General features: G+C 35.2%; 1 protein-coding gene across 2 annotated transcripts; it reads right to left on the bottom strand.

The window, feature by feature from the left end:
* Positions 1–491: 491 nt before the first annotated feature.
* LOC306877296 (junctional adhesion molecule 2A-like) lies at positions 492–5,832 on the bottom strand. Of its 2 annotated transcripts, none has more exons than XM_079428983.1 (10): positions 5,688–5,832; positions 4,015–4,080; positions 3,804–3,914; positions 3,231–3,380; positions 2,889–3,076; positions 2,582–2,690; positions 1,785–1,901; positions 1,678–1,702; positions 1,550–1,580; positions 492–1,430 (listed from the first exon to the last, which is right to left on the bottom strand). In XM_079428983.1, the coding sequence occupies exons 1-10, from the start codon at positions 5,737–5,739 to the stop codon at positions 1,392–1,394; spliced, it is 888 nt and encodes a 295-aa protein (XP_079285109.1). In that variant the 5' UTR covers positions 5,740–5,832; the 3' UTR covers positions 492–1,391. The 2 variants fall into 2 exon arrangements, with proteins under 2 accessions (XP_079285109.1, XP_079285110.1); XM_079428984.1 differs by having other exon boundaries at positions 502–1,430; positions 1,550–1,577; positions 5,688–5,827.
* Between the last annotated feature and the right edge of the window lie 9,413 nt (positions 5,833–15,245).

Genomic DNA, 15,245 nt, shown 5'->3' with positions numbered 1-15,245 from the left:
CAGTTTTTAACTATATATATATAATCTATACAGGTATTTATTTAGTTATTCGTGCTAAATAATAGCCAGCAGCATGTTAACGGAATGTGTTGTCTTTAACAGTACCTTATATGTGAAAATCGACTCATTATTAGATACTTATGTAAATACATATTTATACGTTTTCTTTTACTCAGTATATGTTTATTTTTTATTTGTATTTGTATGCTTGTTACATATGTATTTATGTACCCCAGAGCTCATGGAAACAACAAATATTGTGTTTGTGCACTTAAAGCACATTTTATTCTCTTTCTGATGGACATTACAATGCTGTGACTTTTCAAGTAATCTTATGTTTCAAGAAATGCCCCACTGTTTTTGGATGTGACCATTAACTGCCTTGAAGCCAATGAATAAATAAACTTGGAAAATTAAACTGATTTGAGCATTTTTTAACATTGAAAGTATCTGCTACATTCACTTCTGTGTAAAAAAGAGGAATCAGTATTGCAGTGGAGTGTGGATTTTGCATTTAATTTATTTTACACATCAATTAATGGAACAGAAGACCAAAACATTTATTCTTTTAGACACTGTTGGTTGATTTGAGGCACATATGAGCTAAACCAAATAGTTAAATAAGCTCAGACACGTTGTAAAAGGAATGGTTCGCTCAAAAATAAAAAATTGTCATTAACACACCTAAATGTTATTCCATACCTGTATAGCTTTGTTTCTTCTTTGGGACATAAAATAGGCTATATTTCCATAAATGTCATAGAACATCAAATCTTTTTAGGTGACCTATTCCTTTAATAAACACATCCAATTTCATTGAGAAATACCCATAATTAGACAACAGATGATACTTCTGAATGAAACACGTAGAAACAAGTCAAGGCGCTTGTGATTCATTTCAACTAAATATTGATTGTATGATGACTAAAAGACTTTCTTAGAGACATCCTGAGACGAGTCAAGCTTGTTTTCGCTGAAATTAAGTGGACCATCACATCTGTAGTTTGGCCTCTATGCTCAGTGGCTTGATGATTGAAACCATAATAAAATGAAATAGTGCAACATTTACAGTTTCTACTCTAGGTTGTGAGAAGTCAAACAGATATGAGACAATTAGAATGCTACACGGTATCTAAAAATAAATGAATACTCTTGAATTGAAAAATAAAAAGCTTTATACAGTAGTACAAAAGAAACAGCAGAGATTAACCATAATTGTGGGTCTGTTGTGGATGGACCTCAACACCAGGGGGCGTGTTTTCTGCTCTTATAGGCCATCAGAGCAAATCATATACATATACAAGTGCACTTGATGTAGTATGGTTTTCTAGTCTTTAAGGTCACATAATTCACATATTTTAGCACAGCGCTATCCAGTATGTGCATGCTCTTCATAGTACAAAGGATTGTGTATGTTTGTAGTGTCTCGGCTGAGGAGAGAGATGAACAACGGGATGAAGACTAGTCATTATTATAAAGAAAAATCTCTTTAGTGCCATTACTATAATGTTTGACTAATGAGTTGTCAATAGGAAACTTAAAGACTTACGTCTGGAGGGTTATAGCTTGTCTTTGTTCTGCTGAAAAGTGAAAAGAAAGAACTGTTTTGTTCCTAATGGTTTGTCACGTATTATTCTTATAGGTTAGAGTGCATTAAAAATACTGCATGAGACGTACCTTTGTTTAGTCTCTCTTTTATTCTCTGTTGGTATAAATTTGAGATTAATTTTAGTTTTCAAAGTTAAATAGGCTATTTAGATTGTGTTTGAGGAAAGGGTACTCACTGCAGCAGCAACGACAGCACCCTCTTCTGCAGCACAGACAGATGGCAACACAGCATGAGAGGAGGAACAGGAACGCTCCCACCTCTAGGGCTATAACTATTGTCATGTTCAGCTCAACTGCAACAGAGCAAGTCAAACAGATATTCATTTACACTCTGTCCAGTTATTATGTTAGTCAAGGGTGTTGAGGCAAATCTACTTCAGTTTTCCACCATCGCTCTAGCCTTTTGACTTAAACCTCATGTTTTGTTTGGCATCTAAGCAACTATGACGGTCAAAATGAGCCCAAACAGAAACAACATTACTAGAATACCATTCAAAGGTTTGTGGTTGATACATTGTGTTGAAGGAAGAACTGTAATATTGTGAAATATTACAAGTTACAATAACTTGTGTCAAGAAATTTCTGATTATTATCAATGTTGAAAGCAGCTGTGCTGCTTAATATTTTTATGGAACCAGTGATACATTTATGCAATAATCTCACTTTTTGATCATTATATCCTTGCTGAATAAAAGAATACAATTTTTGAAAAGTACAAGTCTACTTTGTGGTAAAACAGAGGAACTTATAAGGAAATATAATTGCCATTACTTTTTGACTCTTGGTCCCCAAACAAAAACAGTATAGTCAACCTCAACAGAACATAAGGGTTTTTCTGCTACTGTACCTTAAAGACTTTTTTTAATACATTGTCATGTTACATTCAACTCTGTTACAGTATTTCAAAACATCAAGTAAAATTAATTTCTCGTGATGTGGACTCTTTAAAATGACCAAACTGAACTAAACTTACATTCAGTTATCTTCATATGCCGTCCTGCACAACTTTTTGGTGCCCCCACCCCATTGGAGGCCTCACATCGATACTGACCCTCATCAGATTTTGACACCGCCTTGAACTTCTGCTCAAAAGCAAAGGAAAAGAAACAGTCTATATAAATCATACTTGCATGTCATGAAAGCATCAAAGCCTTACAAGCATAAGCAGCATTTCTTAGCTATCAGGGGAAAGGCTAAAAGTTTTAGCTAATTTGAATGAAAATGAAATGAAATGAAAGTTTGTCAGTGTGAAAAAAAAGAGATTATAGCACTACACCAACCAGAGTCCCTGTTTTGGGGTCCAGGGTGTAGTTGATTTCAGGGAGACTGGCAGTGTGAAGTGGTTTGTTGTCTTTGTACCAGCTGTATGTGGCAGCAGGAACGCTCAGTTTGTCTTTGCAGCGGAGCTCCGCAGAAAATCCTCTCATGACTGTTTCTGGGACCTCACATGACGGTGCATGTGGCGGGACTGTCCATGTAAGACAGAGTTGCATTACATTATCATATTGATAGAAAAGTCATGTTTAAGACTAAGAGTTAAGCATATTGTTGGTGCAACTGCACATGTAAATAATGAAAATGAAATTACAAGATTGAAAAATTAAGAAGATTTTCATTCCCACCAAGCACATTGAGGGTGACAGTGACCTCCCCCAGGTTGATTTTGTCCTGGCGGGCTGTGACTTCGCATTGATACACTCCTGAGTCTTTCTGTGTAACACCACGGAGGGTCATTGTTGCCCCATCGATGGATGCACGGCCCTTAAATGAACCTGGTAATGATGAGAGTAAGTCAGAACATTTAAAAGAAAAATATATGTAATGAAAGTACAAAACAAATATTCATTGAAAGACGTAAGGTGCCATCAAATTTACTGGGCGAATCAGTTATTTCAAATAGAAATCCATGCAATCTGGAATTTCTTGTGAGGGCAGATTTCCTGATGCAGCTTGCAGGTTTTAAAGTGACTTCTGTGAGAGGTGTGCCTTATGCATTGTTACACTATTGACAATGGACCTTTTCTGACCTCAAGTTTAGCCAAAATTTGACTAATTTGCTCCCAAAAGTCATGTAAATGCCACACTTCCTCTTTTAAAATGTCAAAATATCTAAAGCAATATACAAATGTTAAGATGAGGGACATGTTAGGGACAGAGTTGCAGTAAATATGGAAATGGGCAAAACAACAACCTACCTGTAAAATCCCCATCAAAATAAACATACGAAACATCTTTGCCTCTCTTCTTCCATTCAACACGTGGGTTCGTTTCTTTCTCTGTCCTGAACTCACAGGACAGGACAGCATCTTTTGCAAAGAAAAGACAGAAGTGTCAAATCAATGTGGTCTGAAAGCTTTTATATAACTAAATACGTCCTGCTGATTATCTGAAGACTAATGAACTTACTTGTGTTTTCATGTACCTCCACTTTGGCTTTGCTTGTCGTCACAGTAACTGGATCTGAGCTGGGAACTGGAGGAGAGGGAAGATACATATTAACACTTGAAAGTTGTAACTCACTACCAAAATTCCCTCCCACAGCATTTTTATAATAGCAAACTATGGGGGAATCGTTATGTTTGCCCCACAGAGTTTTTGATAAGGACAAATTGAAATTCTCTCACATAGGATGTTGATATAAGCCTAACTTAACCCAGAATGTTTGTTTAAATGAGACTGATATATTAGATTTTTCCGGTATTATGCCTCTTACATTGTATAATATTTAGGTAAATATGAGGAGTACAGTAAAGCAGATTTCAGAACAAACAGATGAGTTTCTCCTCAAATGTGAAAGCTCACTAACATTCCCTCCCCGCTCTGGTGGTGCCAGGAACAGGGATGTGTAGGAATTTAAGTAATGGATGGATGTTCTCACACAGTCTGTCTGTGTTTAGTGGGGGGTGGCAGTCCAAACCAAGCCTGATAACCTCCTCACACTCTGAAAAACGTGCACTTCTGAGGAAAGTGAGGGAAAACACTTTCCTTTATCTGTATAAGTTCTTTTCTATAGTCCGCTGGATGTGTTGACAGTAGAAAACAGCTGAGAATAGAGACAGGAAGGCTGCAGAGGCTCTTTTTACCCAGAGATACAAAGACCTACTATGCTGCTGTAACTTAAAACCTCTTCAGCTGGAAGAGGACTGGAGTTAAAATCACAGCCCACCCCACCCCACAAGGTATTTAACAACCCTATAGCACTTAGTGGCCTGAAACATGACATTTATCCAAAAGTCAACATTTTATAGCTAAATTCATAATTTTGAATATCCATTCTTATATAAAAATGACGTTATATAATTTGCAAAAACATAATTTAGTTTACAGATATTTGGATCTCTAGACTGAGCAGGCTCAAGCATTTCTCATGGTATGTTGGGTAACCATAATCTCCATGATAATGACCAATACACAAGGATTCTGTCAAGGGGCATGCAGTGACATGAAAGGGTCCCTGCCACATCAGAGTAAAGTTCAGATCTGGACAACTTCTTCATGGACATTTTATCACCCTCAGGATCTCATGTGTTCAAATGGTTTGAGAAGTTTGTGTAAACAAAGTGTTTTACAAGACCCCCACCCACCCTATCCAGACCCTCAAAGCATCCATCTCTCTTTGAAAGAGCACACACACACACACACACCCACATATACAACAATCACACAGTTATTAGAACCACATCTATTTACAAAGCTGGTGGTGACGAGAGACAAATAAAATAAAACAAAACGTAATTAAAATGTACAAATTATAAAAACATAAAACATTGAATTATAATATTTCATAATATAAATAATTGATTATATAAAATTATAAATATAATAACGTTTAAACATTATGCTATTTCGTCTATGCACTTTAACACTTTAAAAAACAATGTAGAGTAGAATTAAAATAAAATAAAATGAAAAGTATGAAAAAGTCATGAAAGTTTTGAACTGTAATTTCCAACTCACTCCTCAGAATCCTCAAAGCATTTCATTTAGAGTAAGAAAGTTCCATTTTTCTTTTTAAATGTCCAGAAAAACATAAACTAAAGAGCGTCAGATAATGAGACATGCAATCATCATACACTTACAGTAGAGCAGCAGGAGAAAAGCGGGGAAGGTTATTATGTGTGTTGAGCTCATCTTCAGATTGTCCGGCTGCTGCAGGAGCGCGTGGAGAGTCTGATGTGCTTTTTTCTCTTCGGATGTTCTTCAAGATAGTATTGCGCGCTCTCTTCGGAACGCTGCGCGTGCACGGCGCAATTGCTCTGAGACATTTGCATATGAGCGACGTTTGTATAAGATAATTGGTTTCTTATCATGGTAGGCTATTGTTTGTAGGTAAGCGTAGTAACCACGTTTTTTTGTTTTTGTTTTTTTTGGTAAAACATCAATAAATATGCATTTCCTTAAAACAATATGCCTTTCTTTCTCACGTCTTTCTACAGACCTATTTACTTTTTATAACAATTGTGGATAACAACACATTACTTTTGTTGTGTGCACTGTAAAAATATTTTGACTATAACTTTAAAAAATATATATTAGTGTGGAAACCATATGTATTGTTTTTATTCAAATAAAAGTTAAATTATAATATGAGGGGCTGTAGAATGCTTGAACCTGATTGGTTGACGAACGTTAGGAGAAAGGGCCTTTGTGGATGACCAGTTTGAATTCTCTTTTCTGACTTTTTTTTTTTATCTTAAATTGTTTCATTCTGATTTCCGTTTTACAAGAATGTCACTGTCAAAGAAGATTTTAATTTTGGGAAATCACAAAGACGTGGATTTTTGTTTTCAGACTGTGATCCAAATGGTCGGTTTGTCTTTTACTTGAATTTTAGACATGATGTTTGATGTTTCAAACATGTTTGTTGTTATCAATCTTTATCAATCTTTTTGGGGGTGGGGTTTTGTTATTGACAATACTAATATTGATAGATGGCCCCCAAAATCTAGTAATTCAAAAACAATGCAAAAGAAGAAAAATAATTATGGCAGTAATTGGGGGCTGACAAACTATGAAATTTGTAAATATTTTAGTAAATTCAGTTGTGGCTTGGCTAAAAAGAGGAAATCCTATGAGAATAAAGTTGTTAATCTTGTATCTAAAAGTGAGATATTACTGATTCTGATAAAGCTGAGCTTGCTGAACAGCAGCATCAATTAGATAAAATTCCATTAAAAAATTAGGAAAAAATTCTGATCTTATTTTCACTCTAAATGCTCCTTTTTGTCAGAGTGACACTGAAACTCTTCTTCATTTGTTTTGGTCAGGCAATTATTATTTTCAACTCAAGGAATGATGCTAGTTTATTTATATTGAGTATACTATCTTACAAGATTTTTCAATGATTCCCAAATCTGTTATTTTTGAATGCTTTGCCTGCTTTATAATAAACCTAATTATCTTCCTAGATTCTGTATTCATAAATGTAAGCATTTTAATAGTGAACCTATAATATTTTTAAAGGGATAAAATAGTATTTACTTACAATTTAACTTTTGCTTAACAAAGTGAAAGCACTCTTAAAGTACAATTTGCACAGATTACAAACTGTTGCTCATATGCAGGGCATGTCTCAGAGCATATACTGTATGTGCCGTGCTCGCGCAGCATTCTGACAAGAGCGTGCACACCATATAAATATTCTTATATATATATATATATACAAATTTAATAAAACATTGGTTAATAACCCTTATGAATTGATCTTTAAAATAAAGAGTAATAATTATCATTATTTACACTTTCTCATAAAAGTACTGTATAGCAGGTTAGGTTAACCTCCTGGCTGTCTAAAGTGGACAGGAACAGATGAACCATCTGAATTGTTTTGTCTGTCAAAACAGGAAAGTGACTTATTAGAGGGACAGATATGGTGGAGAATGAAAGAAAAAAACATGTGAAATGAACATACACGAAGGATTCTCCATCCTTCAAGCCATGAACAAGTGTGGCCACCATTCCGATCCATTAGCTTCCCTATTTCGCCAAGAATGTAGCTGTTTGTCACAGAGGCCAGGTGGCCATTATGGCAGATGGACTGACAGTGGAACTAAGGAGAACCATAGTTGTTATAAAGTGAAAAGAAAAGAGAAATATAGTGTCATTAATAACTCTTACTTAACCAGTTATAATAATAATAATTATTATTATTATTGTTATATAAACAATATAGAAAATACATGTATTTTTATCATTATTATTAGAATTAAATAAATAACATAGTAAATAAATTAAAACATACATATACACTCACTGGCCACTTTATTAGGTGCACCTGTTCAATTGCTTGGTAACACAAATTGCTATTCAGCCAATCACATGGCAGCAACTCAATGCATTTAGGCATCTAGATGTGGTGAAGAGGACTTGCTGAAGTTCAAACCGAGCATCGGAATGAGGAAGAAAGGGGATTTAAGTGACTTTGAATGTGGAATGGTTGTTGGTGCAGATGGTCTGGTCTGAGTATTTCAAAAACTGCTGATCTTCTGGGATCTTCACACACAACCATCTCTAGGGTTTACTGAGAATGGTTTGAAAAAGAGAAAATATCCAGTGAGCGGCAGTTGTGTGGACAAAAATGCCTTGAGAATGGGCAGACTGCTTAGAGATGACAGAAAGGCAACAGTAACTCAAATAACCACTCGTTACAACCAATGTATGCAGTTCGACAACAAAAATAATTCCAAACACAGCCACAGCACTGTTTTGCATCTCTGAGCAACATGACAGTGTTTCGTTCCTGAATGAATCAACTGTTTAAATGATTCGGTTCAGTCGCAATGACTCACTTATTAACAGTGACTTGGTGACACCTACTGGCGGTTTTAATTTCACATTTAAAGTATCTTTAGATTTTTATATATATATATATATATATATTTCAAATGAGTATTCAACATTTTATGTCTTATATATCAAAACATTATTTCTGTGTTTGTAAGTGCAGGCTAAATGCGTTCATGTCCTGCATTAAACAGTGTGTAAATACGTCTAAATGCCACTTCAGATGAAGCTTCTGTGTTTCCTCTGCACTGCAAAGATGAATTTTGTTTATACTGATTTAATTTGCCTGGTAACAGCCCAAATGTCTTATTATTCTAAATAACTGATTCCTTTCATTAAAAACAACTAGTTTGAGATTTATAGGCCTATGCCAGGGGTGTCAAACTGGAGGGCCGCAGCCCTGCAGAGTTTAGTTCCAACCCTGCTCCAACACACATACCATGTAGTTTTCAAATAAGCCTAAATGATTAGATAAGCTGGATCAGATGTGTTTAGTTAGGGTTATATCTATACTGTTGTAGGGCTGTGGCCCTCCGGGAACTGAGTTTGACATCCTTGGCCTATCACATTTTTGCCTTCCTCCCACTGTTAAAATGTAAATAAGTAATTTTTACTCTGAGTAAATTTTAAATGAGCTACTTTTTACTTTTACTTGAGTAGATTTTTAGACTGGTACTTTTACTTGTACTTGAGTAAAATATTTTTGTACTCTTTCCACCTCTGCATATATTAAACTGGAGATCCATTCATACACTTGAAAAATAGTGTTACTAATACAAATAACGAGTGGTAACTAGGCTAATATAATAAGGAAACATACAAACAACACATGCATATACCAGATACATGTGTAAGTGATTAATTATGGTCTAAATAAAGACAATGTCTCTATGTGTGTTTTATGTGTTGTACTGGTGGAGGTAGTCCACTGGTCAGCCAGGCCGTTGGTGTCTGGTATCGAGGGTCATTTAGTTCTCTGGAATGTGTTTGAAGTTTGATGAAGAGAACAGATAGTATTCTCTCTAACGTCTTTTTGACAGTGAGGGGGCAACCATTTGCAATTTAGCACCCATATAAAGGTCTAATGTGGGGCCAGGCTGTGAATTATACGCAAATGTCAAAAAGGCTAAAAGGGTCTCTTAAGACATGAAGTCCCAATGACCATCAAGGATCATAAGCAGATGTTACAGCTACAATTCGCACAGCCTCACCAAAATTGGACAATAGAAGATTGGAAAAACGTTGCCTGGTCTGATGAGTCTCGATTTCTGCTGTGACATTCAGATGTTGCTTGATGATGGTTCTCTTTGATTTACATTTCATTTGGCTGCAAGAACCATATTACACTAAATAAACAAATACGCATATATGATCATAAAATACATCAGTACCTCAGCTTGAGAGGCATCAAGGTTTTATCTGATGTACTGTTAACATTTGCCCTGTAGGACAACTCCTCTACAAGTCCACCACCCTGTGGACATATCACCACACCACAGTCATCATTCCATATCTTACATTACGTCACACCTGCTTGATAAAGACAACTGTTCACAATGACCCTAAGCACTGTAGTATTCAGTGCATTAGGCCAAGTATGCTAGTATCAGACTATTTGTACACAGTGGTAAAACTAATATCATCTGAGGTGGCTTACCAATACGTGTCCTTCGATTTTCCCTCCCAGGTTCCATTTGTATTTCTGCAATTTCTATTTCATTAGTTTTATTAGTTTCAGACTCTAGTGTCTCCTCAGTCAGGTTTCTCCAACATCACTTGTGTCTCTTCTGGTACTCTTTGTTCCTCTGTTGTTTCCGGCTGCAGCAGCACTGAGTCAGGCTCCACCAGACGTGAATCTACAACAGCTTCATCCTGCACCAGAGGACCTGCTTCTGCTTCTGTGTGCTCTACTGTCAGTATCTATTTCAACCACTGGCACCTTCACCATTGGATCAGGAAGCTTCTCGTCCTAAACTGGTGGACTGGCAAAAGCTACAGAAGCTAATGATCAGAAAGTAATAATGTTAATCAATCTAGAGATTAAATTTAATTATTTACCACTTTTAAGATTTTATTTAACATTTAGCTTGTTAGATATTCTAAGATTACACCAATAATGACTACTTCAATAAAAAGATATTTTGTTAAAGTTGCATGTTTTTTTTTTATTTATTAAGTTATTCAAAGGATACCCTCCAAGTTAAAAAAAAATATGCATGCACTATTGTACTATTCCACTCTTAAAAGACCAAGATTTTACATAAGCAGAAAATAAAAACACTTATAACAGTGTTTGCAGAAAGCTGCATTAAATGCACGAACAAGAGTATAGAAAATAGGACACAATGTTAAATATTAAACTAACACAGTTAATATTAACTGTATGTTTGAATGATATATAACTAGAGCACAGGTCATACCTGTTATATCTTGTCAAAAATCTCCAAAGAATTACTTTCTGCAAGGAGATGATTTGATAATAAAATGAACTTAAGGTTAGTTAAGTTCAAATATTATTTAATTTAAATATGAAATATTATTATCACTGAATCAAGCGAAATACATTAGGTTACACCAGCTGCATTTAAGGGTTACATCATTATGAACTGCAGATTATCACCCTTTATTTTAAACCATCTTACAAAAATTACTGCTAGTGTAAGAAAGAAAGACAAAAGAAGTGTTATTTTTCAGAAATATGAACAGTAGATGGTTATTCTCACTAGTGTTGATCTTGTTGGTCTGTATTGAGTCTTCACCTGTGTTTCTCTCAGTACTGTGAGATCCAGTCACTGCTTCTTATAAAAGAGTTTTATGGCCTTTATCTTGTCACGTTTCTGGGAGCACATGCCTCACACTTTTAAGACCTCATAATATTTGATTATTTTTTGCTATTTTTGTAAACATGTTTTGAAGCACCATATCACAGTCTGAGATATACAGAAGTTTGGGAGTTGGATGTATTTTTTTCTGCTTTTATTTGTTAGGTTGCTTTATAATTATTCGTCCTTTTAAGAAACAATCTTTGATTAGATAGACTTTCAGGTCACGTTACTTTTAGTCTATGTATATTGTGCTAGAGTGACCATATACATCCTCTTTTTCCTGGACATGTCCTGGATGGGATTTCTACATTGCCTTAAATGTGTGGGTTTTGGATTTGTTTTCATATAGACGTGCTTGCTGCAGTCCTCATATGTACAGTACGTGTTTTTGCATCCTTTGATCATTCTCTGTAGATCCTGTCTTCTTGCACACCATTGATCGATGGTGTATGAAGCCTGCACACTATTGGTCAAACTACTTTTCAGTCCTTATCTTCAGAAAAGTATAAAATTAATATGCAAAGCCAAACCCCAGAATTTTTAGGCAATTTAGAAATCAAGGCCAAGACATGTCAAGGAAAAAGAGGGTGTATGGTCGCCCTACATGTGTGATCTCTATACACTGTAAAAATTAACAGAAAAAGTTATTTTGATTAATTTATTGAATAGTCATTTATATTATATTATAAGGCTATTGTTTTTATATTTTTCCATTGTTGTTTATGACTGTGTGGTTTCAAGGGCTGTTTGTCTTGATGAATAAGAGATATGACAGAATGTTTATGGAAACTCGAGGTTTATGGGATGTTGTGAATCAGTTTTGGTATAACGGTATGTTGAATTCTGTGACCAGACAAAACAATTGGGTGAGTGTGAGGGAATTCAAATAAATTGGTAGGTCAGGGTTGTGTTAATATATAATGTTTTGTTTAAGAATAAATAAATAAATATAAGAAGTGCCCTTTTTTCCACTTGAGCCCCTGTCCCTCAAAATGTCTTTGCACGTCCCTGATTATACATGACATTATCCATTAATTTTACAGACGTTTCTGTTAACTCTAAAACACAATGCAATAAAGTGTAAAAATACTGGTAAAACACCTGTAAAAAATAAATAAATAAAAATACCTTCATATTATAAAACTTAATTCATTATATTTATATGTAATTAAATATATATATTGGAATATAAAAAACATTTATAATTATAAAAATTCCTTCAAATTATACAGTATATTGTGCCCTATTTGTACAGATTTTTTTGAGTGTATATACTACTTTTCAAAAGACTGAACACACAGACTTTTTATTTATCACTATTACATTTTCCCACACTAATATATAAACTATATAAATGCATCATTCATTCATTCATTCATAATAACAGGAGAGTGGTGTGTTTCTGTTGGGCACATGTGTTTGGGGGGAGCATATAGGCCTGTATGGCTACCATCATGTGTGGACTTGACAACAGCACAGCAACTGACACTGTGGACAGGTGTTATATGCAATGGGTACATCAAAATGCCATGTCAAACTGAGGACAGGGATATTGTGGATAAAGCAGCTGTCAAAAGTTTCATACCCACAAGTCTCACAGTGAGTGTGAGGTCTCAAAAGTATTATGCATGAACAATGCATCCCTACATAAAACCTAAAGAGGAAATGCAGTAAACTACATAATATCTCTCTCGTGTTACATTAACTGCACAAGTAAATATTTGGTTACACTTTATTTTGATAGTCCACTTTAGACATTCTACTAACTATAAGTAACTTTGTAACAACATGTCAACTAATTCTCATTCATTTGCAACTACATGTCTACCATAGTCAATATGTTGTATGGTGTGGACCCATCAAAATAAAGTGTTAGAAGTTATTGAGCAGACAGTCTATTTATACTCTAATGACTGCTAGTTGGCATGTAGTTGCAAAGTTACTTACTGTTAGTAGAATGTCTAAAGTGGACTATCGAAATAAAGTGTTACCAAATATTTTTTTTAGAATTATGATGGAAAAAACAACATTATTATGCCAAACACTTCCCTGAAATAGTAATTGCATGATGTCACGTTTACAATTAAATTACCACTGTAAACACTGATAAGTCCTGCTCGGGCCAGTAGCAGCTATGTTTTTCATTAGTTTTTTTCAAACAAAATGTTTACCTGCATCTTAAGAACTTGATCTTGACTCTTAAGAGTTTGCTTTATTTATTGCAACCAAATAGTTAAGTTGATTCAGTTATTCCTCTTATAAGCCTGGAATACACTACATGATTTTTGCTGATTTAAGGTGCGTTCCATTCTACCGTGGACTACAAAGTGGACTTCACAGGACTTCACATCCGAAGGGAGCGAACATGTTCAGTTCGAAGGGCACTGTGAACGGCATAGGGAGTAAGGGAACATCAATACATCACTTCACACTATAGAGACTGTGTCTGTTCCCCGAACTAGAAAATACAGAAAACGTCCAAACCAAATTAAGAGTAACAATTTAATTGATGTTCAACAAATAAAAAATGTTTGTAATACAGAGAAACAATTGATAAAGCTTGGCTTTGAATTGAATGAATTGAATTGAATGATGCATTTAGATAGCGCTTTATAGTGTATTGCTGTACACCCAAAGCGCTTTACAATCATGAGGGGGGTCTCTCCACAACCACCACCAGTGCTAACTGGCTTACTGAATATCAGGTCCCTTTCTACAAAAGCACGTTTTGCAAATGATTTGATCAATGATAATAATCTAGATTTGCTCTGTTTGACAGAAACATGGCTAAAACCAGATGAATACATTACTTTAAATGAGTCCACCCTCAAGATTACTGCTATAAAAATGAGCCACGTCCGAAAGGTAAAGGGGGAGATGTTGCTACAATTTATAGCAATATTCTCAGTATTTCTCGGAGGGCAGGCTTTAAGTATAACTCGTTTGAAGTTATGGTGCTTCGTATAACATTATCTAGAGAAACACATGTTAGTGATAAATCCCCTGTGATGTTTGTACTGGCTACTGTATACAGGCCACCAGGGCACCACACAGACTTTATTAAAGAATTTGATGATTTTCGAGTTAGTACTGGCTGCAGATAAAGTCTTAATTGTTGGCGATTTTAATATCCATGTTGATAATGAAAAAGATGCATTAGGATCAGCATTCATAGCAACCCAGTCTCATCCCAAGTCGTCACATATTGATGCTTTGGTTTTGGCGTCGCTTTTTGACGCTCAAGGTACCCCTTTAGCGTCACTTTTTTTTTCACACAGAAAGGAAAGGAAAGGAAAGGGAATGGAATGGAATGGAATAGAAGGGAATTATATGTTTCTCCAAAAGATGCTGAATCATTAGTGCATGCTTTTATTACATCATGCCTCGACTACTGTAATGCTCTTTTTGCCGGATTACCATTGCACTCTATCTCTAGTTTACAATATATTCAAAACTCTGCTGCAAGAATATTATCCCATACTAAGCGATCTGCTCATATTACCCAGCTCATATTATTATTATCTTATTTAAACTCCATTGGCTCCCTGTATCATCCCGCATTACTTACAAAATTATTCTGCTTACTTTTAAATCACTCAATGGCCTTGCTCCCCCTTATCTCTCTGATCTACTGTCTCCTTATGTTGGATCGTTAGGTTGTGAACTTCTTACTGTACCTAGATTTTGTTTATCCTCAATGGATGGCAGACCATTTTCCGTCATCACACCTCAATATTTTAGACACTCCTCTCATCCATACTACCAGCTGTAATTCTATTTTCGTTTTGTGTATTTTTGTTGCATTTTCTATTCTTTGTTTGTTACATTATCTTTTTTTGTTACATATACTATGTCTGTATCTCTATTTTCTGTACATAATTGTACCATGATATGCAACTGCAATCATGTCTATCACCGGACTGGCCAACTGTCTACTGTCCACTTAACTGATTAATTGATTGTGAAAGGACTGTTACGATTATGTGAATCGACTGTCTATTGTGTTTCTGCATTTGTACAGCGTCCGGA

The sequence above is a fragment of the Barbus barbus genome (genome assembly GCF_936440315.1).
Source record: "Barbus barbus genome assembly, chromosome: 11".
In the NCBI taxonomy this organism is placed as follows: Eukaryota; Metazoa; Chordata; class Actinopteri; order Cypriniformes; family Cyprinidae; genus Barbus; species Barbus barbus.
Note: the sequence above shows the minus strand (reverse complement) of the source record. Positions and strands in the feature narration are given on the sequence as shown.

Excerpts from the sequence above, each read along its gene's own strand:
- LOC306877296 (XM_079428983.1), bottom strand. The coding sequence starts at position 5,739 with ATGAGCTCAACACACATAATAACCTTCCCCGCTTTTCTCCTGCTGCTC. Across the intron at positions 4,081-5,687 it reads TTTTCTCCTGCTGCTCTACT|TTCCCAGCTCAGATCCAGTT; the intron begins GTAAGTGTATGA and ends CCTCTCCTCCAG. Across the intron at positions 3,077-3,230 it reads TGTCACCCTCAATGTGCTTG|TCCCGCCACATGCACCGTCA; the intron begins GTGGGAATGAAA and ends TTACATGGACAG.